This window comes from Periophthalmus magnuspinnatus, chromosome 18 (assembly GCF_009829125.3).
Source record: "Periophthalmus magnuspinnatus isolate fPerMag1 chromosome 18, fPerMag1.2.pri, whole genome shotgun sequence".
Taxonomy (NCBI): domain Eukaryota; kingdom Metazoa; phylum Chordata; class Actinopteri; order Gobiiformes; family Gobiidae; genus Periophthalmus; species Periophthalmus magnuspinnatus.
The window spans coordinates 3,420,128-3,447,058 of NC_047143.1; the positions used below are offsets into that span (position 1 = coordinate 3,420,128).

Consider the following 26,931-nt stretch of genomic DNA (forward strand, 5'->3'; position numbering starts at 1 on the left):
CTGTGTCCATGTAAAGGCAAAGCTGTGGTTTGATCTGCGTTTGAAAACAAGGACTGGAACTGGACTGAAACTGGACTGAAACTGGACTAAAGCAGGACTAAAGCGGGACTAAAACTGGACTGAAACTGGACTAAAGCAGGACTAAAGCAGGACTAAAGCGGGACTAAAACTGGACTGAAACTGGACTAAAGCAGGACTAAAGCAGGACTAAAGCAGGACTAAAACTGGACTGAAACTGGACTAAAACTGGACTAAAACTGGACTGAAACTGGACTGAAACTGGACTAAAGCGGGACTGAAACTGGACTAAAGCAGGACTAAAGCAGGACTAAAACTGGACTGAAACTGGACTAAAGCAGCACTGAACCAGGACTAAAACTGGACTAAAGTAGGACTAAAACTGGACTAAAGCAGCACTAAACCGGGACTGAACTAGGACTGAACCAGGACTAAACCAGGACTAAACATGGACTAAATCAGCACTGAACCAGGACTAAAACTGGACTAAAGCAGGACTAAAAATGGACTAAAGCAGCACTAAACCCGGGACTGAATCAGAACTAAACCGGGACTGAACTAGGTCTACACCAGGGCTAAACCAGGACTAAACCAGGACTAAACTAGGACTGAACCAGGACTAAACTGGGATTAAAGCAAGAATAAACCGGGACTGAACCAAGACTGGAACAGGTCTAAACCAGGACTAAACCGGGACAGGACTGGGACTAAACCACGTCTAAACTGTGTCTAAACTGTGTCTAAACCGGGACTAAACCAGGCCTGAGCCAGAATTGAACCAGGACTGAAATGAGGCTAAACCAGGACAGAACGAGGACTAACCCGGGTTTTGTAGTTTATGGATTTCCTCAGGTTTGACGTTAAGATTTAAAAAACCTACAGGTACAAAATCAAACACTTTCATTCATACATTTGTAACTTCGACAAAGGAAAACGACAAAGTTCAAACCAATTATAAAAACTTTAATTTCACACACAGTTTAATGAAGCGCTGATTGAAATGTTCTGCAGGAGAGAAAACGTCATGATGCTTCTCAGATTCAAGAATGTGATGATGACATTCTCCAGAAGGGGGCGCAAGAGACAGACGTCCTCTACTGATTACATTGTACTTTACCATGAAATATCCAAAAGGTAAATCCACAAATGTTGAACCTGATCATTTCTATCAGTGACTAGACCCAAAAACTCACAGAATCACAACACAAACCTGCATTTAAACAATATTTATTTCATCTGACGACATCTGTGTTAAATATAATCAGTCTGAAACACAGCGAGTTCACTTGGTTGGTCATATGAACATAACGTGAACTTTAAAGTGCACATATTCTGCAAGTACTTCACAATTTAGAACTTAAAATAATGTGGAAAATGTGGAAAATATACTTCATAAAGTACACCTCCTGGAGCGCCCTCTGCTGTCAGCAACAGGAATGAACATTTATAAAGGAAACGTCAAGTCCTTATAGATCCATGGACTTATCCCCCGTGAATGACATGCTAATAAAGCCATGCTACGCTAACGGAGCCATGCTATGCTAACAGAGCCATGTGTTTGTTGTGAACACAGTTTGACGCAGAATGAGTCCGGTGAAGGTTTATGGACTTCAAAAAATGTTCAGGAGAAGTTTGGAGTTTTATCTATGACGCAACTAAACAGGCAAAATGTGAATGAAGCACTTTTGAGGCTCAGAGAAGACGACTTTGTGTTAATGACACAAAGGTGAACGAAACAAAGCACAACTCCTGCTGTGTTTTAATGAGGACAACAATGTAACATGGTTAAAAGGTTAAAAAAAAGAGTTAATTTTGCGAAAGAGTCGTCTCCATGGACACCAGCATGAAATGTTACAGATTGTACCTTTAAGTTTTCAGGTAGGACATATAACACTGTTCAGATCCTCCACTAAACCAGTTCAGATCCTCCTCTGATCCGTGTTAAACTGAACCATCGTCTCAGGAAAACCAGGGCCAGACCGAGCAGAGCAAGACTCAAACCACCAGGGGGCGCCACCGAGATCTGCCCGGAGATGAGGAGCGAGGGGACAAGGAGCTAGGACACAAGAAGATGGTAAAAAAAAGGGTCACACACTCTAATATTTGGTTGTTCCGCCTTTAGCTTTGATTATTTCACACATTCGCTGGGGCATTGTTTCGATTTCACTTCTGTAAAGTCACAATTTTTATTTCCGTCCAGTGTTGTTTTAATTTTTCACCTGTTGCATTGATGATGGTCGAGTCTGACGCTGCACAAAGCTTCTCCAGCACAAAGATTCTCAATGGGGTTAAGGTCTGGACTCTGTGGTGGACAATCCATGTGTGAAAATGACGTCTCATGCTTCTGAGCCCGATGAATCCTGGCATTGTCGTCTTGGAATCTGCCCCGTTCCATCAGGGAAGAACAAATCCATTTAAGTCGTATGTGAAGAGACCCAGACATTAACACGTGTGAAGCTCCGTCTCCATCGCACTGGAAACTCGCCGTCCTCCCTGTCCAAGTGTAAAAGTTGTATTTCAAAACTCACTGGGCTTCACAAACTTTTCATCTACAATTGTAATTTTTCAGACAAGACAATTTTCCTTCAGCCCAAACACATAATAACCAGACAATCGATACTTTGCAGTGACGTCTTGTACTTCTATTGTATTTCTATTGTATTTCTATTGTATTTCTATTGTATTTCTACGGCAAACACAGCCAAAAAAAACATGTTAAGACAGTCTGAAAATAAAAACAATACCAAATGGATGTAAACCGCACATTTCCAGGAGCCTGTGATCAGTCCGAGCGTCCACGGCCCCATTTAAAAGTTTGATTTTCCACAAAAAGCTGAGAGCGACTCACTGAAAAACTGTTGGCTAATGCTAACTAGCTTGTCGCTGTAACTATTACTGTTATTTGAGAGCACAAATCATCTCATCTCTATTATAGTTCCAGTTAAACCAGCTCTTTATGTTCAGATTGTGTTAAAAAAAAAAAAAAAAGATCAGATTAAAGTCGAACTTGAGCAACAGAGCTTCAGACAGAGCAGTGCCTACAGTTAGCGTCACACCCCCAGGGACTGTGGATGTAGCTGGAAAGTACTTAGAATTAGAATAGTCCTCTTAAAGACCTGGTTTAGATCCGGTGGCGCTCGGAAAGGTAAGTTTGAGCGAGTGACTTATTGCATCCCGAGCGTTTTACGTTTAAATCGGCTCAAAATCATCACGTTATTGATCCTTATTACATCATTGACGGTTATTACTTCATCGTTACTACATTGTGGCATAGATCATCGATTTGTGAGGACTTTCTTGACCAAAAACCTTTTACTTTACCATTAAATTCTGATAAACTAAACTGCTAAATCACATTTCTATTAAATATCCTTTCACATATTAAAGTTTTAACACAGGAGCAAAGGACATTTCTTTCATTTCCGTTTATTAAAGTCGATGTAAAAAGTGTGTTTTTTATTTCTTACTTTTCATGTCAGGTTTGGTTTGCTCTGTTACTCTCACACAGCGCCATCTTGTGGTCAGAGCGCTCCCTTCACCTCAGATTAAGGATAAAATCTCACAAAAATAATAATAAAATCAGACACAGCAGCACGAGGCTCTTTTACAGATGCAGTTTTGGAACGTAATGAAGTAAAAGTAGTAGTACTGTACTTAAGTATACATTTTAGGTATCTGTACTTTACTTGAGTAGCTCTTTAAGTGGATCCTTTTTACTTTTACTCCACTACATTTTTGAGCAGGGCTGAAAAGTAAAAGTATTTTTCGTTTTGAGGGTTTATTTTTAATATTTTCATAATTTGAGCAACAAAAATCTACAAATAAAAACAGGAGGAAAAAAACACGATCGATTAATTTGTTTCTGTTGAACAAAAATCCGCTCAAATCTTTATCAAAATTATTAAGTTCGAAGCTTTATTAGATCTGAAAATCCGCATGAAATACTTTTACTTTTCAATCTTAAAGGACTTAAAGTGTCTGTACTTTTACTTAAGTATCAATATTGAGTACTTCTTGTAATTTCATTATAGCAGATCTACTTTACTCATTTTTTAAAGTTCTTTCTGCTCTGCTCTGTTTCAAAGGACCGTTTTAAGATTCCAGTTTACATCCTGCACAGTTTGAATTGTTTTACTCAAGTCATTTCTAAATAAATACATCAAGAGTGAGATTATTGTAAAGAAATTCGCTTTTTTTTAATGAAGTTCATAATCTATAAATACCAGCATCTGGGGAAGATAAAAATGTATTTCTTTTCATTTTAGCGTACCTTAATTTTATCAGATTTTTGTTGTATTGAAGTTGTGATTCGTGCACGTTTGTCTTTCATCGTTTATTTTCAAGACGCCATTTTGCCAATCGAGCCTCGTTTTCACCTCCACTGTGACGTACTGTTCCGTTCTCCAGTTTTATTTTCTTAATCGTTGATACTCGTAGGATTCGTCAGCGTCGTGTCGTCATTTTTGGTACAAATGAAAAAAAAAAATCCTCTTCTCGCTAGAGTGATGTGCAGCTGTCCACAGGGGGCGCCGACGGCTACACGGATCTTTGTGTTGACGTTTACGGCGACGTCAGCTCTGATTGGACACCGCCGTTTTCTAACACGGAAGTCAGTGGATTTGTTTGTTTTATTAAGTCGTTTTGGATGAATATTGTGATTTAAAATGTGCAAATTATAAAATAATGATCCACGAGTGTCAGAGATTAGAACTACAGAGCGACACAAGAACAAAACGTCTGATTTAACCCCAAAAATAATCGAATTCATTGTCTAAAGTATCAGTTTGAGAAGTCTTGAATTTAAGGCATTACATTTGTTTAAATTTCACCGACAAAAAACTGAGGAAAAAAAATAAGTCTGGGCTTTTTTGGTTCATTTTGTGTTTTTATTAAAAAAACTTTTCTACGTTTCAGTGAATCAAATAAAAAACGTCACGAACAACACGAAGAGGTGGAATGGTGTCTACAACAGCTCAGCCGCGCACGCACGCACACACACACAGCACGTGCACGCCCCTGCGCTCGAGCACGGGGAGCGCGCACGTGAGGGTCTCAGAGGAGCACCACACAAATCCAGTCCGACCACAAGACCGAGTCTGGGTTTAATCCTGGTCCTTCTACAAAATCCCCGGTGTAATCTCAAATTTTCAAAAGCAAACTGACAAATTTTGGGTTTTTTTTTTTTTTTTTGTTCATTTAAAACAAATTTGACGTTACATAAGCGCTTTTTTTTAACTCCGGATTTAAATTCTATACAAAATAAAATACAAGTTTCATCTTTTTTTTCCTCAAATAAAATCAACAGTGGAACTAACGTCACTGTCACCTGTTCCTTTTTTTTTTTTCTTTTTCAAAATTTGCGAAATAACTTGTTACACCAGTGTTTTTTTTTTTAACTCCAAATTTAAATTCTATACTCGACAAGATAAAATACAAGTTTCATCCTTTTCGTCAAATAAAATCAACAGTGGAACTAAAATACTATATTCACCAGTACGTATTTTTCCTTTACATTATTTCTGAAATGTAACCGTTTCCTCTTTTTTTTTTTGTCATGATTCACACAATTTAAAACAAGTGCAGAAGTCCACAGCGTTCTCCAACCATCGACTAAATATTTGGAAGATATAAAATAGTACGTTTCCATTCGACACCATTCAAAAACCAGGGATGGGATATGTTTAACTATCGAGTCCTAAGTCCTGGTTTAGTTCCAAGTGCTAAAAGTCCCCGGTTCAGTCCTGTCTAGTCCGGTTTTGGTGGTGGTTCTGAGAGACCCGTCAGTCCTGGTCCAGATCCTGGTCCAAGATCTACTCGTCGTCCTCCTCATCCTCGTCTTCGTCCTCTCCTTCGTCGTCTTCGTCCTCCTCTGGACCCTGAGCTGAAGACCCAGGATTTCTAGCCAAAGTGCCTCCTCCGCGGTAAGCCACCATGTCCTACAGAGACCACAAAAACAGGTCAAAGTGATTAGAAACGAGTAGAAGTGAGTCGATTTTTAAACGTGTACTTGTAACCGAGGGATTCTGGCGTTTAACTGTAAACCAGAGGCGCCCAAAGTCCCACAGACGGTGATCGATGCAGCGCAGAGCTTTTTACGCTGTATATTAATAAGGCTTCAAACACATTTATTTCAGATCTTTATCACACTGCAATGTGGCGTTTCAAGTTATAGTTGTAGAAATAATTTAATTTGCTGTTAAAAGTGCTGCTCGTGATCAATTGGGCCGGTTCAGCGGGAGGTCTAAGGGCCAATAAAACCTGATCTGAGGGCCGCATTTGGTCCCCGGGCCATAGTTTGGACACCTCTGCTGTAAACCTTTTAAAATCTCAGGAGTTCGCCCGTCTCTTCTTCTTTCTACAAACTCTTGTAACGGCACCGCGTCGCCTGCTCCAACTGACCACAGATTTATCCTCCTAAGACCTGGCGTCCTCATATGTGGACAACACATTTTGGGTTGTCTAGGCCACAATGCAAATTTTTAGAAGAAGAATAACAGCAACAATGCAAATATATTATATATATTCGTTTTTTTAACAGTTTAGAATGTTTAGAATATTTAATTTATTTTTTTTTTTTTTTCTTCCTGCAGCTCTTCACATGAGACACTTTGTTCCAAGAGGCACAATTGTTGTTTCTCATTTTGTTTTTACATTCAGGACAAATTTTGCTGTTTTCAGGGTCTTAATAAATAGGTTTTTCAAATCATTAAAAATGTCACATATGAGGACATTTGATTTACATAAGTTTTTCTCAGAAACTACATAATGTAAAAAGACAATTCTTTGTATTTAGACTCATCAGGTCCAATCAGCCCAAATAACAAAGAGAAATGAATAAAGCAGGTCATGCAAGAGCTCGGGTCTCAGGAGGTTAAAACAACTCAGTTCTACTTCACACAGTTTAATTAATTGGATATTGTATAAACGATTAAGTAAAAATTTGCGTATAACATCTACTTTGTACTTTTACTTAAAGGAACCAAATGGATGATGGAAGATGTAAATATGTTCAAATCAAATATAGCTTTTACGGAGAACGATTGTAATGTTGATTTATACCTAATTACAAAAATATTGAACCAAAAACCCATTTATTTATGTTATAATTTGGCGTTTTGTGCCTCAAGACAATTATCCAATCAGAAAGCAGCATGAGCCTCACACTCGTCTCATTTGTGCTGCCAGTTTCAAAGCTGAAATCCAGTTGGTTTAAACCTAAAATGCCTCTCTCTGATCTAAACCTTCTGCTGCCTCACGACTCAGTGCTAGTGCAGCCTCTGTCTCTTTATCTGCAGGTCCTCACCCGGTCGTATTTCTCCCGGAGCTTCTGGGCCTTCTCTTCGTACGGCTGCTTGTCGTTCTGTCCCAGTTTGGACCACATCTCTCCCAGCTTTTTGGCACAGTCCCCGATGGACAGACCAGGATACTGCTGCTTCACCGTGGGTCTGTACTCACCGCAGAACACGAAAAACGCAGACCTGCAACGAGCAAGACCAAGACCAGGGTTAGACCAGGGCTAGACCAGGGCTAAGGCGAGACAGACTGTGGACAGACTGTGGACAGACTGTGGACAGACTGTGGACAGACTGTGGACTGTGGACAGACCAGACAAGGTTTGGTTTAGAGACTTGGTGTATTATTGACGAGTTCGAGCGCATTGACCCGATTCCTGGTTCACTCGGGCGTGGTCAAGGTCAGTCAGGGTCAGTCAAAAGCCTTCTGTCCCTCTGCTGTACGCACACGTCTGTGGGACCTTGTCTTATTCCAATGACAGTGATTGACAGGCACATTAACCAATCAGACTCGTGGTCTCACTGAGATTTGGAAACTCTTTTTCAGCTGAGTCCTGGTCCCAGAGGGAAGGAGCCTAGAGTTCTATAAACACAGGAAGAACATGCAAACTCCACAGACAGGCCCCGCGCTGCGTCAAACCCAGGACCTTCTTGCTGTGAGGCTGAAGTGCAGACCTCTATGTCACTGTGCATCATAACAAATATGCAGCTTTCAAAAGCAGAGACATGTTTGGAACGTTTAAACGTAAACTCCGAGCTGATTGGTGGAAGCGACACGTCTGGGGAACAACACTACGGTTGTTTTCACACTGACACCAGTTCGGTCGATCTAAAAGAGCAAACTCTGATCCATCCACATTAAACAGGAGCTGGTCTCTGACGTCTCTCTGCGTCAGACGAGGAAAATGGATCTGTTCATCCTCACATCTCCTGCCTCTCTCTGCTCAGCCTTGGTCTGTCTGTGTGACTTTCCTCCTCTGCCACCAGAGGGCATCACCCTCACACTGCATTGAGCCAAAAGTTAAAGAAAAGACGAACAGCACCAGGGAGGTGAGTCTGTATTCTGCCGTGCGATTGGTCCAGTCTCCAGCCCACTGCTCTGGCCCAATCGCACCAGCACAAGCCTGGGGTTTGCTGGATTCCCGTGAGTTTGTGAACTCACAAATATTGTGAGAAACAACCTTGCTGCATCCTGGAGCCTCCTGACTTTAACAGAAAGTAGGAGTGGCTGGCTGACCGGGCTTAGTTAAGTCCCAGTTTCGGCCCTAGTTCAGACTCAGTACTCACGGGGGTCTCTTGGGGGCGTTGGGGTCTTTTCTCTTGCGTCCTCTTTTGCCGAAACCTTTTGGAGGGATGTAGTCCTTCATTTCGCGGTTGTACCGGACTTTGTCGGCTTTGGCCATGTCCTCAAACACTTTCTTATCGGTGGGACTCAGTGCCTGAAACCAACAGATCAGATTTAGGACAATATACATTTATATATATATATGAATCAGAGCCTGACCCTAACAAACCTGGAGCTGTGTTTTGTGTCATATTTCAGTCTTTCATGTTATTTGTGTTACATGCCTCTATCCAAACGACTCATTTGCCAAACCAGATTTTCCCTTAAACCCAAGTATCATTAGAACAAAGAGGTTTGTTTGTTTTGCCTCCACCTGAGAGAGCGACACTGGCACTGACCTTCCATCTCTCAGAGCACTTCTTGGAAAACTCTGCGAAGTTGACGGACTGTTCTGGGTTCTTTTTACGATGCTCCTCACGACACGTTTGGACGAAGAAGGCGTACGCCGACGTCTTCCCCTTCGGTTTGTTCAAGTCCTTTCGCATCATTCTGGAGATGAAGGAGATGAGGAAACAAGAGGAGGAGACAAGGAAAGGACAATAAAGGAGAGAGGGAGGAAAAAAGAGGAGAGAGGAAAGAAAAGGAGTCAATAATGTTAAACGTCAGCAGCACTTTGCTTCATTTATTTTTCTGTGACATTTGTTATTGATTTTTGCAATGAAAATGAGAGGACAAATTTAATAAAAATATGTATTAATAAAATGTCAGAGCTCATATATTTATTGCCCTCCTGATAAAGGTTCTGCTGGTCCTGGTCCGTGTGAGGGGTGTGGGACGTGGACAGTGGGACAGGCCGGGGTCTGGAGAACAGAGGACAAAGGGATCTGAGGGGGATCCATTTTCTGTGGGACCCGCGGCCTGGGGGCTCTGCTCCTGAAACACTTTCTCCACTTTCCCCTGATGCTGTGAGCGCAGCCCGGGTCCTCCCCGGGTCCTCCCAGGGGCCCCTGTGCCCGCAGCACCACCCCTCTGCCCGGGCTCCAGCCCTGCGCCCCGCCGCTGCTCTGGGGCTCCTCTGTGGAGCTCCTCCGCAGCTAGCCCCGTGCTAATGCTAGCCCCCGCAGAACAATGGACCACCATTTTCCCGCCGTTTGATGCGCCCCTCCCCCTCGGCAAAGCCTATATAAACATTAGAGGCGCATTACTACGGCATTTAAACTACACTTTGACCAGAGGCGGGTTTGTGAACCAGCCCGAGTCCAAACGGGGCGAGTGTGAGGCGCAGAGGGGCGCACGGAGCCTCAGAGCCGCTGTCACAGCCGCAGATGTGCTTTTTCAGGGCTCTGGAGCTCTGGAGAGGTCAGGCTCCGCGCACAGGACGCCGCTGTTTCCTCAACACAAAATGGGCGTTCCGTGTTTACAGCGGCGGCCTGGCTCCGTCCTGGAGAAAGACACAGACACAGAGACGGGGACAGGGGAGGACATCCAGCGGGGACACGGCGCTGATCCGCCCGGACTTCACCAAAAAGCGGCCATTTTACCCCGCTTTGGAGCACCCTGCTCCGCTGGGGCTGCACAGAGCCCCGCGCAGAGCCGTCCCGAGGCAGAGGTGCGCAGTGTGGGACAGACGCGGGGACAGACGGCTGAGGACGGGTACTCACGTGTCGGGAGGACCGGCTGAAGCTGCGGCAGTAGCGGGGCTTGGCCGGGGTGACTGCCGGGGGTTGGGGCTCTGTAGCGGGCTGGTGTTGTTGTTTGAGGCTGGAGCAGGAGACTGGGGGAGCAGAGGCACAGACCCGCCCCGCGCTCCTCCCCTCTGCAGCGGCCTCCATTCAGGGGGCGGGGCAGGGGGCGCGGCCTCCTCACGCCCCCGCCTGTGATTGGCTTAGGCGGGAGCCGAGAACTACAATAGGGAGGGGTATAGAGAATGCAGTTCTGTGATTGGTTACTGGATGTGCGTGACAAAGCGCTAAGCCAATCAGGAGCGAGGAGGCAGGGACAGGGCTGCGGTTTAGGATTTCCATCAAAACAAACGTTTGCTTCATGCAGCTCGTTTTAATTTACTGTAATCAGCTAATTTAACATGTTTTTGAAATTATGGGTAAAGAATTATAACATAACTGACAACATATTGTTTTATATTATTTAATTAAAGAATTATTTGATTTAGCCTGTACCAGGGACTGTTAAACAAAAAAACACAACTCTAGGTCTGTTTGTGATGAGGAAACAACATTAGATCAGAAAATATCATAATATGGGCCCTTTAAATGCAAGATTAAAGTTGCACCATGTAACATTTCTGGTTGAGGGTCCGACACCAGTCCATGCAGTTTTTGGTGTTCTCGCTTCACTACAAGAAGACTGTGGGTTCGAGTCCCAGATCATGTAAGGCCTTTCGTTGTGGCGTTTGCATGTTATTCCCGTGTCTGCCAAGGTTTCTCTGGAACGGTCCGACTTCAACTCCCACAAAAAAACGTGTAAAATCCATCCCTTGAATCTCACTGGACCTTAAAGCTGCTCCGTACCCAACTTCTTTTTTCCGTATTCAGTTGTTTCCCCCCCTTGTGTACGGGCTAAAAATCAAACCACTGCACACTGTCTTTGTCTAATTATAGCAGAAAGAAAGAAAGAAGCCAAAGTGTCATATATATCGACTCACAGATGAGATGTTTGTGAATGTAGTTATTAGTAAATCCTGTATTTAATTTGAGCGTATCTACTTCATATTTTACCTTGCACATGGTTAGATCTGAACTTACATAGAGTTCCTTTAAAGAGGACATACTGTGCTTGTGTCACTCTATAGTTGTATATATATTCATTAGGCCTGTCACAGTAATCACTACCGTAAATTTCAGCCTATTAAGCGCACCTGAATATAAGCCGCACCAGGTAAATTTATCTTTATCTTTTATTTCCTCTGAAAGATTTTGTTGTCTTTTTACATTTCTTCCTTAATGCCAAATGTACGTGCAGTTGCTCTACTTCCTTCTTTGAGGTCAAACGTACGTGCAGTGGCTCTACTTCCTTCTTTGAGGCCAAACGTACGTGCAGTTGCTCTATTTCCTTCTTTGAGGCCAAAAGTACGTGCAGTGGCTCTATTTCCTTCTTTGATTCTAAACTTACGTGCAGTGGCTCTATTTCCTTCTTTGATTCTAAACTTACGTGCAGTGGCTCTATTTCCTTCTTTGATTCTAAACTTACGTGCATTGGCTCTATTTCCTTCTTTGATTCTAACCCTATGTGCAGTGGCTCTATTTCCTTCTTTGATTCTAAACTTACGTGCAGTGGCTCTATTTCCTTCTTTAATACCAAACTTACGTGCAGTGACTCTATTTCCTTCTTTAATACCAAACATACGTGCAGTGGCTCTATTTCCTTCTTTGATGACAGTTCAAAATCAAAACTCGTGTATTCATCAGCGTATTCATCACTTTTGTGTTTACTGTTAGAAAGCGCCCCCTGGTGGTCGTTAGCTAGTATATTGTACAGGCCGCAGGGTTCAAAGCGCGGGGAAATAGTGGCTTATAGTCTGAAATTTACGGTATGTATATTCTCTCATCGTTCATCGTATTATAAATGGAACAATATTTATCATGGGGACCTTTTGTTTGTAGTAGTGGGAAGTTTTTGAAAATGAAATATGATAAGATTTGAGCTTTAGAAAGGTGAATTATGAACAAAAACTACAACAACAACTACAATTTATGACTTAAGTACTGCGTTCTGCTTTTCAATTATACAGATCAACAATTTTTATTTTTTTGTGTGTGAATAATTCTGCTTTGTTTTGGTTTCAATATTATCGTTTAAGGTTTATTCACTTCATCAATACATCGCACTTCAAATTTGTGTTAGAAAACTGCGGTGTCCAATGGGAGCTGACACTGCTGTAAACGTCAACACAACAAAGAGCCGTGTAGCTGTTGGCGCCCCCTGTGGGTAGCTGCACGTCACAGTAGTGAGTAAACCCCCTAAAAAGTTGATTTTGCAGAATAGGTCTGATTTAAACAATAAATGAACAAATGTGTCAAAGGATAAACTGGTTTATTTAAATACGTCACAGTAAAACAGCTTCATTGTCTTGAAGCTGGAGTTTTTCATTTGATTGGTCAGTCATTCGGTTAGTAATGTCTTTAATATTTGTTACTTCTTCTAAATGCCTTCATACGGAGTGGAAAACGGAGGCAGCTGATTGGTCAGTTGTTCACGGTGTGGACGGGGCATCACCTTCCAAAATGCCATCGATTTGTGACGCTAGTTCCTTAAAAGACGGACGCTTATCTGGCCTCTGAAAGCAAAACAGAAGGTTTACGAAAATGTGCCAAAAATAAATCTTCAAATGAATTTATGTCTTGTTACAAATTACATTAAAATCATGATCAATCAAATTTCAAAACTGTAATTAGTCATTGTCTCTGTGCAGTGTCCAGCAACCTCACTGTTAGCATCACTACTTCCTGTCCAGTTTTATCCCTGAGGTTTTTGCAGAGTCACGCTAAAATTAATAAATATTTAAAGATCAGACAGTGAACAGGGAGCTTTTCAAAACATGTTAAAATTACACAAATAAAATGAATACTTCACCAGAGGACTGTTCTGGCTTTTCAAAGAGAAATGTCTGTGTCTCAATGCTAACGCTAATGCTAATTTTGAGGCATAATAAATATTAAAACAACACCACAAACTGAAGTATTCTGCACATAAAAATAACTAGGTAGTTTTTATTTTAATTGATTTAAGTTTTAATAGGTTGTTTATTTTATGTTTTCCAATTTGAATAGAAGTGACTGTTAGCTTTGAGGCTCAGTGAGTTAGCTAGCATGCTACTGCACAGAGCTTATTAACAGCACAAATTATTACATGGTGAAAAGTAAGGTTGAATGATTTGGGATATGATATTTTATTTTATTTGTTGTTTTTTAATTTACTTTATTTTTATATTTATTTCATTTTTTATTTTATTTATTTAAATTTTTTGTATTTTAATTTCAATCGTTTGATTTTTTTTAATTTCTTTTTTTTACTTTAAAAAAAATTTGTTTTCTGTATTATTTTTTAATTTTATTTATTTATTTAATTTTTATTTATTTATTTATTAAGATTCTGTTCAAAGTTCACATTTTAAACTAAAATCTGAACTAATAAAAGACTAACATTTCAGAGCGTGTTTGTACAGATCTACGCTACAGGCTTAGACATTTTTCTACAGAATAAACTGGAGATTTTGCTGTTTATGGAGCAAATTATGATATTTCAAAAGCTGCAGTCTTTATGATTTGCATCCACTGAAATTCTGATTTTGATTCGATTGTGATTAATCTGTCAGCTCAATTCAAAATCTAAAATAAAGCAGTTGATCAGTTCAGAGGATGAGGACTGTTCCCACCTCGTGCCAGCACTTTTGCATGAGGCCGTAGATTATCTCCGACGCCAGTTTGGGCCGGTACAGGCGATGACCGTGCATCACCATGGTAACGACCTCGTGGTTTGAGTTCTGTTCAAACGGCATGCGGCCCTCGGTGAAGACCTCCCACATCAGCACACCTGTGGAAACGGAAAACCGACGTGCGAGTGAGCGATTAAAGCTGCACTGTGTAACTTTTTGGGTGGAGGTTCCGCCATCTTCCTGTCTCCGTGGCGACGTTATTGCTTTAACTGGAGCTTAGCGTACCTACCTCGCGTCTATTCGATTACAGGTGTTTTTATCGCTCCAAAATACTACATACTGTGAGCGGGATCGCCTCTCCACAGATCTAACCAGTATCTTGGCTTGGTGGTGTCGCCTGCTTGTCACCACGGTAAGCAAAAATAAGTAAAAAATCCATACTGTGGTACATTTTTATCAAGCGAGACAAGCACGTGACACCACTAGGCCAAATTACGCATCTACAGGTCAGATCTGTGGAAAGGCGACCCCGCTCACAGTAAGAAAGCGTGTTTATCAAGGCACTTCTAAGCCGTACCTGCAAGTAAATAAATGCTAAATGAATCTGTTTAACGCCAGTGTGGAACATTCTAGGGAAAGCAATACCGCCCCCATGTGGACTGGCAGCAGTAATGTTACATAGTGGAACTTTATCTACATCTAAAAGCATTTAAGTAGTAGTCAGTGCTCTTATTCAGTGTGTGGGTCTGTGTAAGAAAAAAATAAATAAAAATCTAGCCCTTGCACTCATAGAACCAGAGTTACATTAAATAACCATAACCTGAGTTTTTATTTCCTGTGCGGCGTTTTAGAGGCAGACCCGGCGTTTTAGAGGCAGACCCGGCGTTTTAGAGGCAGACCCGGCGTTTTAGAGGCAGACCCGGCGTTTTAGAGGCAGACCCGGCGTTTTAGAGGCAGACCCACAACTTAACCCTCCTACTACTTTGTTTCACTCTTTCAGGGAGGGCATCCAGGTCTCTCTTCTTGCCTCTGTACGATATATTTCAAACTTGATTTCGATACTAAGGCATGGACTCGGTGCTGTGTGCGCGTCCTCACCAAACGACCACACGTCCGACTTGCTGCTGTATTTGCAGAAGTTAAAGACCTCAGGAGGAGACCACTTCACCGGGAACTTGGCGCCGGATGAACTGGTGTACTGGTCGTCCAACACGTATCTGAAAAACAAGGACAGAAACTCATCACTGAAGCGCTCACGTTTTATATATTTCATGTATATTTTCGAGATATATTACCGGTGATTAGATTTGTTCTGTTGGACTCAGTGGTTATGCAAGTTTTTAATCGTTGTATTTTTGCATTTTAGGCATCCTAGTGATTAAAGAGGCGTCCCTTTTGTGTGAAACCCTAATGGCTCCTCCTCAGTGTACAGTGTGTATCCTGGGTTTTATGGGGCTGTGTTAAAGTTATCACGAATCGGACAAAGATACGAGATATTACTGAACTAAAGCGAAAGACACAGATGTGACTGAACCATCTAAACCAGGACTAAACCAGGACTAAACCAAGACTAAACCAGGACTAAACCAGGATTAAACCAGGACAAAACCAGGACTAAATCAGGACTAAATCAGGACTAAACCAGGACTAAACCAGGATTAAACCAGGACTAAAACCAGGACTAAATCAGGACTAAATCAGGATTAAACCAGGACTAAACCAGGATTAAACCAGGACTAAACCAGGACTAAACCAAGACTAAACATGGACTAAACCAGTACTAAACCGGGACTAAATCAGGACTAAACCAGGATTACATCAGGACTAAACCAGGACTAAACCAGGACTAAACCAGGATTAAACCAGGACTAAACCAGGACTAAACCAGGACTAAACCAGGACTAAAACCAGGACTAAACCAGGATTAAACCAGGATTAAACCAGGACTAAATGTGGACTAAATGTGGACTAAACCAGGACTAAATCAGGACTGAACCAGGACTGAACCAGGACTAAACCAGGACTAAAACAGGACTAAAACAGGACTAAAACAGGACTAAACCAGGACTAAACCAGGACAAAACCAGGACTAAATCAGGACTAAACCAGGACTAAACATGGACTAAACCAGTAATAAAACAGGACTAAACCAGGACTAAACCAGGACTAAACATGGACTAAACCAGGACTAAACCATCAGACTGTGTACGACTTGTGCTGTACAAATAAACTTGCCTGGCCTAATCCATTTTTAAATGCTGAAAATCCTTAATGGACACTCTGTATTTAACTGTATGTGAGATTCACTGTTTTTAAAGAAACATTTAAACATATGATCCACAAATATGTAACCTTATTATTTGTTTGGGATTGGCTCCACCAACTTGTCATATTAATCTCAAATCGTAAAGTCCTTTCAACTGACAACAATCACGTCACCACGTTCTGAAGCTGACGTGAACAAATGATTTCACTTTTGTTTATTTATCCAGACCGAGAAGACGCTGAACTTTGAGCCAGTTTTCGATCCATGTGGATAGACCCGGAAATTACAGAGATATTAACCATAAACCAGGTCAAAGGATCTGCAATCTGACAGTCAAACAGCAGATTCTGACCTGTCTCCCGCTCTGTTTAAACTCTAGCGAATCAAGAATGTTGTGAGGTCACGTGAACTCAACCTATCGGTGCGTTTCCAATGACATCACCACATTCGACGAACCAATAACATTTAACCCTGATGGGGGAAGGTAAAATAAATAGTTAAAAATGCTGATTTCTGTTGTAATACTGTGAGTTCTTGGGTCTTGTCTAAAAATAGAAATGATCAGGTTCAAAGTTTGTGGATTTACCTTTTTGATATTTGGATAAACTCCCACTAAACACTAAGGTCGAAGGTCAAAGGTCGAAGGGGATTATAATACAGTGACGAGTGCAAACCTGGTCATGCCGAAATCGGACACTTTCACCACCATGGAGTCGTTCACCAAACAGTTCCGGGCCGCCTGAAAAAAATAAAAATAAAGGAGCACTACGTAACTTTTCTGATGTGAAGAATGCCATGTGCTGGTCGTCATGGAGATACTGTACTTTCCGGAATATAAGACTCACTTTTTTCATAGTTTGGCCAGGGATGTGACTTAAAATCAGATACGATTTATATTTATATGTGAAATATATGTATTTTTCGTCATTATTATGCATTTTTTGGCTGATGCGACTTATACTTCAGTACCACTTATACTCCAGTACCACTTATACTCCAGTACCACTTATACTCAAGTACCACTTATACTCAAGTACCACTTATACTCAAGTACCACTTATACTCCGGTGCGACTTATACTCCAGTACCACTTATACTCCAGTACCACTTATACTCCAGTACCACTTATACTCCAGTGCGACTTATACTCCAGTACGACTTATACTCCAGTACGACTTATACTCCAGTACGACTTATACTCCAGTACCACTTATACTCCAGTACCACTTATACTCCAGTACCACTTATACTCCTGTGCGACTTATACTCCTGTGCGACTTATACTCCTGTGCGACTTATACTCCAGTACCACTTATACTCCTGTGCGACTTATACTCAAGTACCACTTATACTCCAGTACGACTTATACTCCAGTACGACTTATACTCCAGTACCACTTATACTCCAGTACCACTTATACTCCTGTGCGACTTATACTCCAGTACCACTTATACTCCTGTGCGACTTATACTCAAGTACCACTTATACTCAAGTACCACTTATACTCCGGTGCGACTTATACTCCAGTACCACTTATACTCCAGTACCACTTATACTCCAGTACCACTTATACTCCGGTGCGACTTATACTCTAGAATGACTTATACTTAAGTACGACTTATACTCAAGTACGATTTATACTCCAGTGCGACTTAGACTCCAGTACGACTTATACTCAAGTACCACTTATACTCCAGTACTACTTATACTCCAGTGCAATTTATACTCTACTACGACTTATACTCCTGTAATATGTTTTCTATTACAGATATTTTTATTCCTCAACAATGAATGTGCTCGCTTCTCCACGGATCTGACCTGTAACTTGAAAAGCCATGGCAGAGTAGTCAATTTTTTATTTATTTTTTTGTTACCTCCCAACAAATAACTTGACTAAACCGTAACATTTCTTTGTATTTACACGTATTTCTACAGCTAAAAAAAATGTAAAATGAATCCTGACTGTGAGCGGCTACGTTACAAGCCAGGTCTGTGGATTGGAGAGCAAATGTTTTTTCATGGTATTTTTTTAGCAATAAGAACAGCTCCAGTGAGTGGTATTTGTTGTCTGAAATGTTCCGCAGTGGTGCTTTCGCTGTACCAGGTCTCTGTGGATGAAGCTGTTGTTCTCGAGGTACTCCATGCCCTGGCACACGTCCAGGGAGGCGCTGAGGAGCACGTCCCGGTTCAGGGTTCCTCGTTTCTTTCTCAGGACGTTCAGGAGACACCCCAGCTCCATGAACTCTGTGACGATGTAGATGGGCCTCTGCTGACTGCACACGCCGTACAACTGCACCAGGCGAGGGTGGGACAGGCGCCTGAGGAGGGACCACCGGGGGAGGCCGTACATTCATGTTATCGGGCTGGTTTTAAACATGCTCCATGAGGTGTTTCTGTGATGTAGTAGTAGTAGTAGTAGTAGTAGTAGTAGTAGTAGTAGTAGTAGTAGTAGTAGTAGTAGTGGCAGTAGTAGTACCTGGGCCTCCTCGATGAAATCCTCCTTGCACATTGCTCAACCTCTGATGTCGTAGTAGTGACAGTAGTAGTAGTAGTAGTAGTAGTAGTAGTAGTAGTAGTAGTAGTAGTAGTAGTAGTAGTAGTAGTAGTAGTAGTAGTAGTAGTAGTAGTAGTAGTACTCACATCATGACCTTAGCTCCGTCTTTGATGTAGTAATAGTAGTAGAAGCAGCAGCAGCAGTAGTAGTAGTAGTAGTAGTAGTAGTAGTAGTGGTAGTAGGAGCAGTAGCAGAAGTAGTAGTGGTAGCAGCATTGGTAGTAGTAGTAGTACTCACAACATGACTTTGGTCTCCTCAATAAAATACTCCTCATAGATTCTTCTTTGTACTTTAGTAGTAATAGTAGTAGTAGTAGTAGTAGTAGTAGTAGTAGTAGTAGTAGTAGTAGTAGTAGTAGGAGGAGGAGGAGGAGGAGGAGGAGGAGGAGGAGGAGGAGGAGGAGGAGCAGTAGTAGTAGCAGAAGTAGTAGTGGTAGCAGCATTGGTAGTAGTAGTAGTAGTAGTAGTAGTAGTAGTACTCACAACATGACCTTGGTCTCCTCAATAAAATACTCCTCATAGATTCTTCTTTGTACTTTAGTAGTAATAGTAGTAGTAGTAGTAGTAGTAGGAGCAGTAGGAGCAGTAGTAGCAGTAGCAGAAGTAGTAGTGGTAGCAGCAGTGGTAGTAGTAGTAGTAGTAGTAGTAGTAGTAGTAGTACTCACATCATGACCTTGGCCTCCTCAATGAAGTCCACCTTGTACTTGTCTCCTTCTCTGATAGTAGTAGTAGTAGTAGTAGTAGTAGTAGTAGTAGTAGTAGTAGTAGTAGGCCAAGTCCTACGTTTTTGGCCTTAAGTTCTTTCCGGTCTTTAAACTGAAGTACTGAATACAGCTTGTATTTTTGCAGTATATATACTTTTTAAACAAAATAGTAGTACTTTTGTGAAGGCTAAGAGAATGGGAGATATGTGACCATGACCAGACTTTAATGTGATTCACTACAGTCATAATCCAAAGATTATAGGTTTAAAAATGCTTAACATTTCATCATGTAATCTGCACTGAAATGGAGCAAAGCATCATGGTCTATGGAGTTCTCTGTTTTTTAGGCTGTAGCTGCAGAAAAACAATGCAATTTATCGTGACCCCAATATTAAGTAAGACATTTGATGGTACGATGTCACAGTATTTCAGTTATTGTTACGTCAGTGGTAGCGGGGAAGGGACGAGGGGAGGGCCACGTTTGAGTGTTTTCTAAAATCATCAAGTCGTCTCAAGTCAAACGACTCGAGTCATTGTCCTTAAAGTCCAAGTTGAGTCACAAGTCTTAGTCCATTTGATCAAGTCTCAAAAAACAGTAGTAATAATAATAGTAGTAGTAACAGTAATAGTAGTAACAGTAGTAGTAATTATAGTAGTAGTAGTAGTACTCACATCATGACCTTGGCCTCCTCGATGAAGTCCTCCTCGTACATGGCTCCTTCTCTGATGGCTTTGATGGCCACTTTGTGTTGAGCTCTCCATTTGCCCAGTCGCACCTGCCCAAACTGCCCACTGCCCAGCTCCTTCATGAAGGTCAGCTCACTCGGGTTTATCTCCCACTTCTCTGCAAAACAACAACAGCAACACTGAGGCCGTTTTCACACTGTCACGACTTAGGTCCACATAAAAGTACTTTCACTCCGGACAGGAGGTCTCAGAGCGGCTCCACTCTCCCTCTGGAGCGGGGCGAGCGGAGTGTGAACGCAACTGACCTCCAGCCGACCTACGCAGTCCACTGTGACAGTACAAGTGTTTGGAATTGGGCAAAAAAGTGAATGGATCACGTATATTTCTATAAATGGGTTCTGCTGAGCTGCTGTTTGACACGTTTGTCTGATGAAACGATTTGGATCAACTTGATATCAGTCTCCAGAAGAAGAATAGTCTCCTTCTGTCTCTGTCTGCGCAGGTGAGTGTGAGTCCGTCCGCGCAGGTGAGTCTGGGTCCGTCCGCGCAGGTGAGTCTGGGCCCGTCCGCGCAGGTGAGTCTGGGCCCGTCCGCGCAGGTGAGTGTGAGTCCGTCCGCGCAGGTGAGTCTGGGTCCGTCCGCGCAGGTGAGTCTGGGTCCGTCCGCGCAGGTGAGTCTGGGTCCGTCTGCGCAGGTGAGTCTGGGTCCGTCCGTGCAGGTGAGTCTGGGTCCGTCTGCGCAGGTGAGTGTGGGTCCGTCTGCGCAGGTGAGTGTGAGTCCGTCTGCGCAGGTGAGTGTGAGTCCGTCTGCGCAGGTGAGTGTGAGTCCGTCCGCGCAGGTGAGTGTGAGTCCGCCCGCGCAGGTGAGTCTGGGTCCGCCCGCGCAGGTGAGTATGGGTCCGTCTGCGCAGGTGAGTCTGGGTCCGCCTGCGCAGGTGAGTCTGGGTCCGTCTGCGCAGGTGAGTGTGAGTCCGTCCGCGCAGGTGAGTGTGAGTCCGTCCGCGCAGGTGAGTCTGGGTCCGTCTGCGCAGGTGAGTCTGGTAGGTGACAGAAAAGACCAGAGGAAGCGAGCGTGTGGGTGTGTATTTATGGGGCTCTGTTCACTTGAAGCACGTTGTCATAGAAATAAGTTTGGCAGTCAGCTGATGGACTCCCACGGGACTGTTTCAGCTCGGTTTTTGTGGCTCAGTTTTTGCGGCTCAGTTTTTGTGGCTCAGCTTTTGTGGCTCACCGTAGCTGAAGCCGGCTGTAGAAGGAGCCGACGTGTCTGGTTTCCCGCCAGGATACCTCAGTCTGGCAACGAGACCTGGAAAAGCAGGCGACCAAAGGGAGAACATTTAGTATTTGTATTTAAAGGAACACTGCGTAACTTTTCTGGTGGGGATCCACAACTTCCTTATCTCCACACAGATGTTACTGCATTACCTGGAATGTCCCACAGTATGACATTAGTATGACATCACATTTACCCATCTTGTATTTACTTCAATAGAAAAACGTGGATTCTTCATGTAATAAAATAAATGCTAGATACGTTTAATGCCATACTGCGGAACATTCAAGGCAAAGCGATAACTTCATGGAGGAAAGAAGGTGGCAGACTCAGAAAAGTGACCTATTGTGGCTTTAACACGTTACCTGCGGCGTTGTGCTTGTGGTACTCGATGAGGTCGGGGATGTTGCTGAACAGGTGTTTTTCGGCGAGGTAATACTGCTTTGGCGAGCCCTGAGTCTCCTTAATGTGGTAATGTTTGACCGCCGACCCCCCCTCCCTGAAAAACACGGACACAGGGACTGAGGTGAATCCTGGACTACGAGAAATATGTAAAATAATATAATATAATATATAAAAACACAGACACAGGGACTGAGGTGACTCCTGGACTATGTTAAACAGATAAAAACAAAAAACATTGAAAACATGTCATTCTAAAAAGACGACAAAAGAAAAGAACATATGACTCACAACTGTCCTGATTTGAGCTCAGTTTGGTTCTGATGTACTACTACTACTAGTACTGCTACTACAACTGCTCCTACTACTACAACTACTACTACTACTACTGCTACTACTGCTACTACAACTACTACTACAACTACTACTACAACTACTACTACTGCTACTACAACTGCTCCTACTACTACAACTACTCCTACTACTACTACTACTGCTACTACAACTACTACTACAACTACTACTACTACTACTACTACAACTATTCCTACTACTACTACTACAACTACTCCTACTACTACTACTACTGCTACTACAACTACTACTACTACTACAACTACTCCTACTACTACAACTACTCCTACTACTACTACTACTACAACTACTACTACTACTACTACTACTACTACAACTATTCCTACTACTACTACTACTACAACTACTCCTACTACTACTACTACTACTACAACTACTACTACTGCTACTACAACTGCTCCTACTACTACAACTACTACTACTACTACTGCTACTACTACTACTACAACTACTCCTACTACTACAACTACTCCTACTACTACAACTACTCCTACTACTACTGCTACTGCTACTACAACTACTCCTACTACTACTGCTACTCCTACTACTACTACTACTGCTACTACAACTACTCCTACTACTACTACTACTACAACTACTCCTGCTACTCCTGCTACTACAACTACTACTACTACTACCAACAACAACAAGAAGAGCAACAACAGCAGCAGCAACTACTACTTCTACAACCACTACCACTGCTACTACTACTATCACTACTACTACTCCAACTACTACTACTAGTATTACTCCTGCTACTGTTACCACCACTACTACTACTACTACTACTACTACCACTACCACTGTAAGTACTACTACCACCACTAATACTACCACTACTACTACTAGTACTACTGCTATAACTACTACTACTAATATTACCACTACTACCGCTGTAAGTACTACTACCACTAATACTACCACTACTACTACTAGTACTACCACTGTAACTACCACTACTACTACTACCACTAATACTACCACCACTACTACTAGTACTTCCGCTGTAACTACTACTCCTTTAATGATCTAAATACATGTATATAGTTTCCACGGGCTGAAGTTACTGCAGATTTGCTTTAGTGACTCTTCTTCCTGTCGTTTATCTCCGCCCGTGTACATCTGTGCATTAAACGTATTTATCTGAAATACTGCACCACATTTCACAATAGTACTACCACAGTTCTGACTTGTATCGAATCTAAACTGCACTTCTCTGATTGTGCTGAAAAGCTGAAAGTCTCAAAATGAGTCGTTTTACTGTCGACAGGAAACAGCTGAGGTTCAGTCCTGACCTTCAGCTTGTGGTGTGCGGTCTCTTCGCCGCCATGTTCTGCTTCAGTCTTTACTCTCAGGGACTTCAAATCTCTTCAAGTCTCTGCGTGTCTGTGGTCTGAGCTCGTGTTTAAGACTAAAAAATCCTTGAGTATGTGTGGGGCTTTACATACTCCAAAACATATACGGTAATGTTTCCCACACTTCGATCTATGTCACTCTAAAAACTTCAAATCAGGCTGGAAATCTAGAGGTAATAATGGACTCAGAGTTGAACTTGAACAGCCACGTCAAATCAGTAACATCTGCAGCTTTTTACCGTCTAAAAAACATGTCAAAAGTCAAAGGTTTACTGTCAAAACCAGACTTAGAGAGACTTATCCTGCGCAGGAACCGATGTGGCTCTTTTGGTGACTGCATCTCGCTCTCAGATAAATCAGTACGTAAAGAAAAATCAGCTGATATTCAAGAAATCGCATTGTTCAAAATACGCTAACTGGCCAAAAAAAAGTTCCCACCAAAAAAAAACCAAAAAAAATGGGTCATACACTCTAATACATGTGTGTCAAACTCAAGGCCCGGGGGCCAAATGCGGCCCGCCACGTCATTTTATGTGGCCCGTGAGAAGGTAAATTAAAAGGCATGACTGTCATTTTAAAATCTATGCTGCTATAAAGTGTGCGTTGACCAAACTAAGACTAAACCTGGACTAAAGCAGGACTAAACCTGGACTAAACCAAGACTAAAACCAGGAGTAAACAAGGACTAAAAACAGGACTAAAGCACATCTAAACCAGGACTAAACCTGGACTAAACCTGGACTAAACCTGGACTAAACCTGGACTAAACCTGGACTAAACCAGGACTAAACCAAGACTAAACCAGGTCTAGACCAGGACTAAACCAGGACTAAAACCAGGAGTAAACAAGGACTAAAACCAGGACTAAACCAGGACTAAACCAGGACTAAACCTGGACTAAACCTGGACTAAACCTGGACTAAACCTGGACTAAACCAGGACTAAACCAGGACTAAACCTGGACTAAACCAGGACTAAACCAGGTCTGGACCAGCACTAAACCAGAACTAAAACCAGGAGTAAAACCAGGACTAAACCAGGACTAAACCAGGACTAAACCTGGACTAAACCTGGACTAAACCTGGACTAAACCAGGACTTTGAGGACAGAGCAGGGACTTCGTTGTGTCTAATAAGCTACGATAAAACTTCATCGCTAAAACGGTCAAATATAAAGCGACAATTCGAAATACGCCATGACACTCACAGACGACGAATTCGCCAAAACATTCCTGCTCGATGTGGCTAATGAACTGTTTTATGACTTTAGTAAAGATAAGATAAGATAATTAAACGAATAAAAGACAAGTGGTTAAACATGGACTAAACCAGGAGTAAACCAGGACTAAACATGGACTAAACATGGACTAAACATGGACTAAATCAGGACTAAACATGGACTAAACATGGACTAAACCAGGACTAAACATGGACTAAATCAGGACTAAACCAGGACTAAACATGGACTAAACCAGGACTAAATCAGGACTAAACCTAGACTAAACCGGTAGTAAACCAGGACTAAACATGGATTAAACATGGACTAAACCAGGACTAAAGATGGACTAAACCGGTACTAAACCAGGACTAAACATGGATTAAACATGGACTAAACCAGGACTAAATCAGGACTAAACCAGGACTAAACCAGCTGTGCATGTGACTGAAACAGTTTTATTCTGCCTCTTCTCTTTTAATGTTATTTTTATGATGATTATTTAAGTTTTGATTTGTTTTATTGTGATTTTAACGTCTTTCTTATTCTGTAAAGCTCGTTGAATTACTCTGTGCACCAGTTGTACTTTACAGATAAACTTTCTTTGCCACTTGACTCCACTGAACAGATAAGCTCTGTAGTGGACTGTTAATCACCATAGTAACAATCCCAAAGTTTTCTTATATCTGAAACCCATTTACTGCAGATAAACACAAGTACAAGTACAAGTACAAGTACATATTGTATTTCTTACCCGAGGGACTTGACATATACAGACACTGTGTAGGCCCCCGCTGTGCTCGAGTCTCGCACGATGAACGCTCCCTCTTTGTTCTGTAGGGGGCGACACAACGCAGAAAATATTAGACTGGGAATAATCACTCCCAACATTTATGGAAAATCAGCTCTTAGTGTGGAACGGTCGTGTTTCAAAGGTGCAATGTGTAACTTTTCAGGTAAGATGATTAACTAGGACTAAACCAGGACTAAACTAGGACTGAACAGGGATCAAACAAGGACTAAACCAGGACTAAACCAGGAGTAGACCAGTACTAAACCAGGACTAAGTCAAAACTAAGTCAGGACTAAACCAGGACTAAACTAGAATTAAATAAAGACTGAACATGGACTAAACCGGGACTAAACTAGAACTAAACCAGAGACTAAATCAGGACTAAACTAGGGACTAAACCAGGACTAAACTACAACTAAACTAGAATTAAACAAGGGCTAAACATGGACTAAACTGGGACTAAACTAGAACTAAACCAGAGACTAAATCAGGACTAAACCAGGAATAAACCAGGGACTAAATAAGGACTAAACCAGGACTAGACTAGAACTAAACCATGACTAAACTAGAACTAAACCAGGGATTAAATAAAGACTAAACCAGGACTAAACTAGAACTAAACCAGGGACTAAATGAGGACTAAACCAGGACTAAACTAGAACTAAACCAGGACTAAACAAGGACTAAACCAGGACTAAACTAGAACTAAACCAGGGACTAAATAAGGACTAAACCAGGACTAAACTAGAACTAAACCAGGGACTAAATAAGGACTAAACCAGGGACTAAACTAGGACTAAACCAGGACTAAACAAGGACTAAACCAGGACATTCAAAATCAGTTCTTAGTATTGAATGGTTGCATTTTAAACGCTTTCGTTCTGTGAGTGGACTTGCCTCTCCACAGATCTGACCTGTAACTTGGCACCCGCTTAACCCTCCACCAGAAAAGTTACATAGTGCACCTTTACTTAACAGAACAGACCTCTTTCCTAAGGAGCGCCTCGGCTTTGTTTCGGTTCACTTCTTTACTGTACCACCTAAAACACACAAAACACACAATTTCACTTTATATTTTCCATAACAAAAACGCACAAACCCTCATAGTTCTGCTCTGAGACTGAAAACACTCTGTCCCACCTTGTGATGTCATCAAGTGGTGATACAGGAAGTGCTCCGCTGTGTTTTTAAACTCCACACACCTTCATTTCTAGAATCATTTGGATCATTTTATCCCTGGAATCGCCGATCTACGACTGAACTGAAGTTAAAACGTAGCTGTGAACTTGGAAACTACCACTTGATGACATCACAAGGTGGAA

The 26,931-nt window shown here is 42.0% G+C and overlaps 2 protein-coding genes across 2 annotated transcripts in view; both read right to left on the reverse strand.

Moving 5' to 3' along the window:
- Window positions 1-4,882: 4,882 nt before the first annotated feature.
- Window positions 4,883-10,409, reverse strand: LOC117386296 (high mobility group protein B2-like). Its single transcript, XM_033983638.2, has 5 exons — window positions 10,257-10,409; window positions 8,994-9,144; window positions 8,598-8,749; window positions 7,322-7,496; window positions 4,883-5,954 (listed from the first exon to the last, which is right to left on the reverse strand). Exons 2-5 carry the CDS (start codon window positions 9,141-9,143, stop codon window positions 5,829-5,831), a joined length of 603 nt encoding a protein of 200 aa, XP_033839529.1. The 5' UTR covers window position 9,144; window positions 10,257-10,409; the 3' UTR covers window positions 4,883-5,828.
- Window positions 10,410-12,629: 2,220 nt separating this feature from the next.
- The window catches only part of tec (tec protein tyrosine kinase), a 37,287-nt gene continuing 22,985 nt past the window's right edge, over window positions 12,630-26,931 (reverse strand). Inside the window, exons 9-18 of the mRNA XM_033983624.2 lie at window positions 26,595-26,649; window positions 25,571-25,650; window positions 21,835-21,968; window positions 21,428-21,502; window positions 20,183-20,354; window positions 18,355-18,571; window positions 16,928-16,992; window positions 15,086-15,204; window positions 13,988-14,145; window positions 12,630-12,889 (exon numbers count right to left, since the gene is read on the reverse strand). Of these exons, the coding sequence (XP_033839515.1) occupies window positions 12,806-12,889; window positions 13,988-14,145; window positions 15,086-15,204; window positions 16,928-16,992; window positions 18,355-18,571; window positions 20,183-20,354; window positions 21,428-21,502; window positions 21,835-21,968; window positions 25,571-25,650; window positions 26,595-26,649 (1,159 nt within the window). The 3' untranslated portion in view covers window positions 12,630-12,805. The remainder of the gene's footprint in view (window positions 12,890-13,987; window positions 14,146-15,085; window positions 15,205-16,927; window positions 16,993-18,354; window positions 18,572-20,182; window positions 20,355-21,427; window positions 21,503-21,834; window positions 21,969-25,570; window positions 25,651-26,594; window positions 26,650-26,931) is intronic.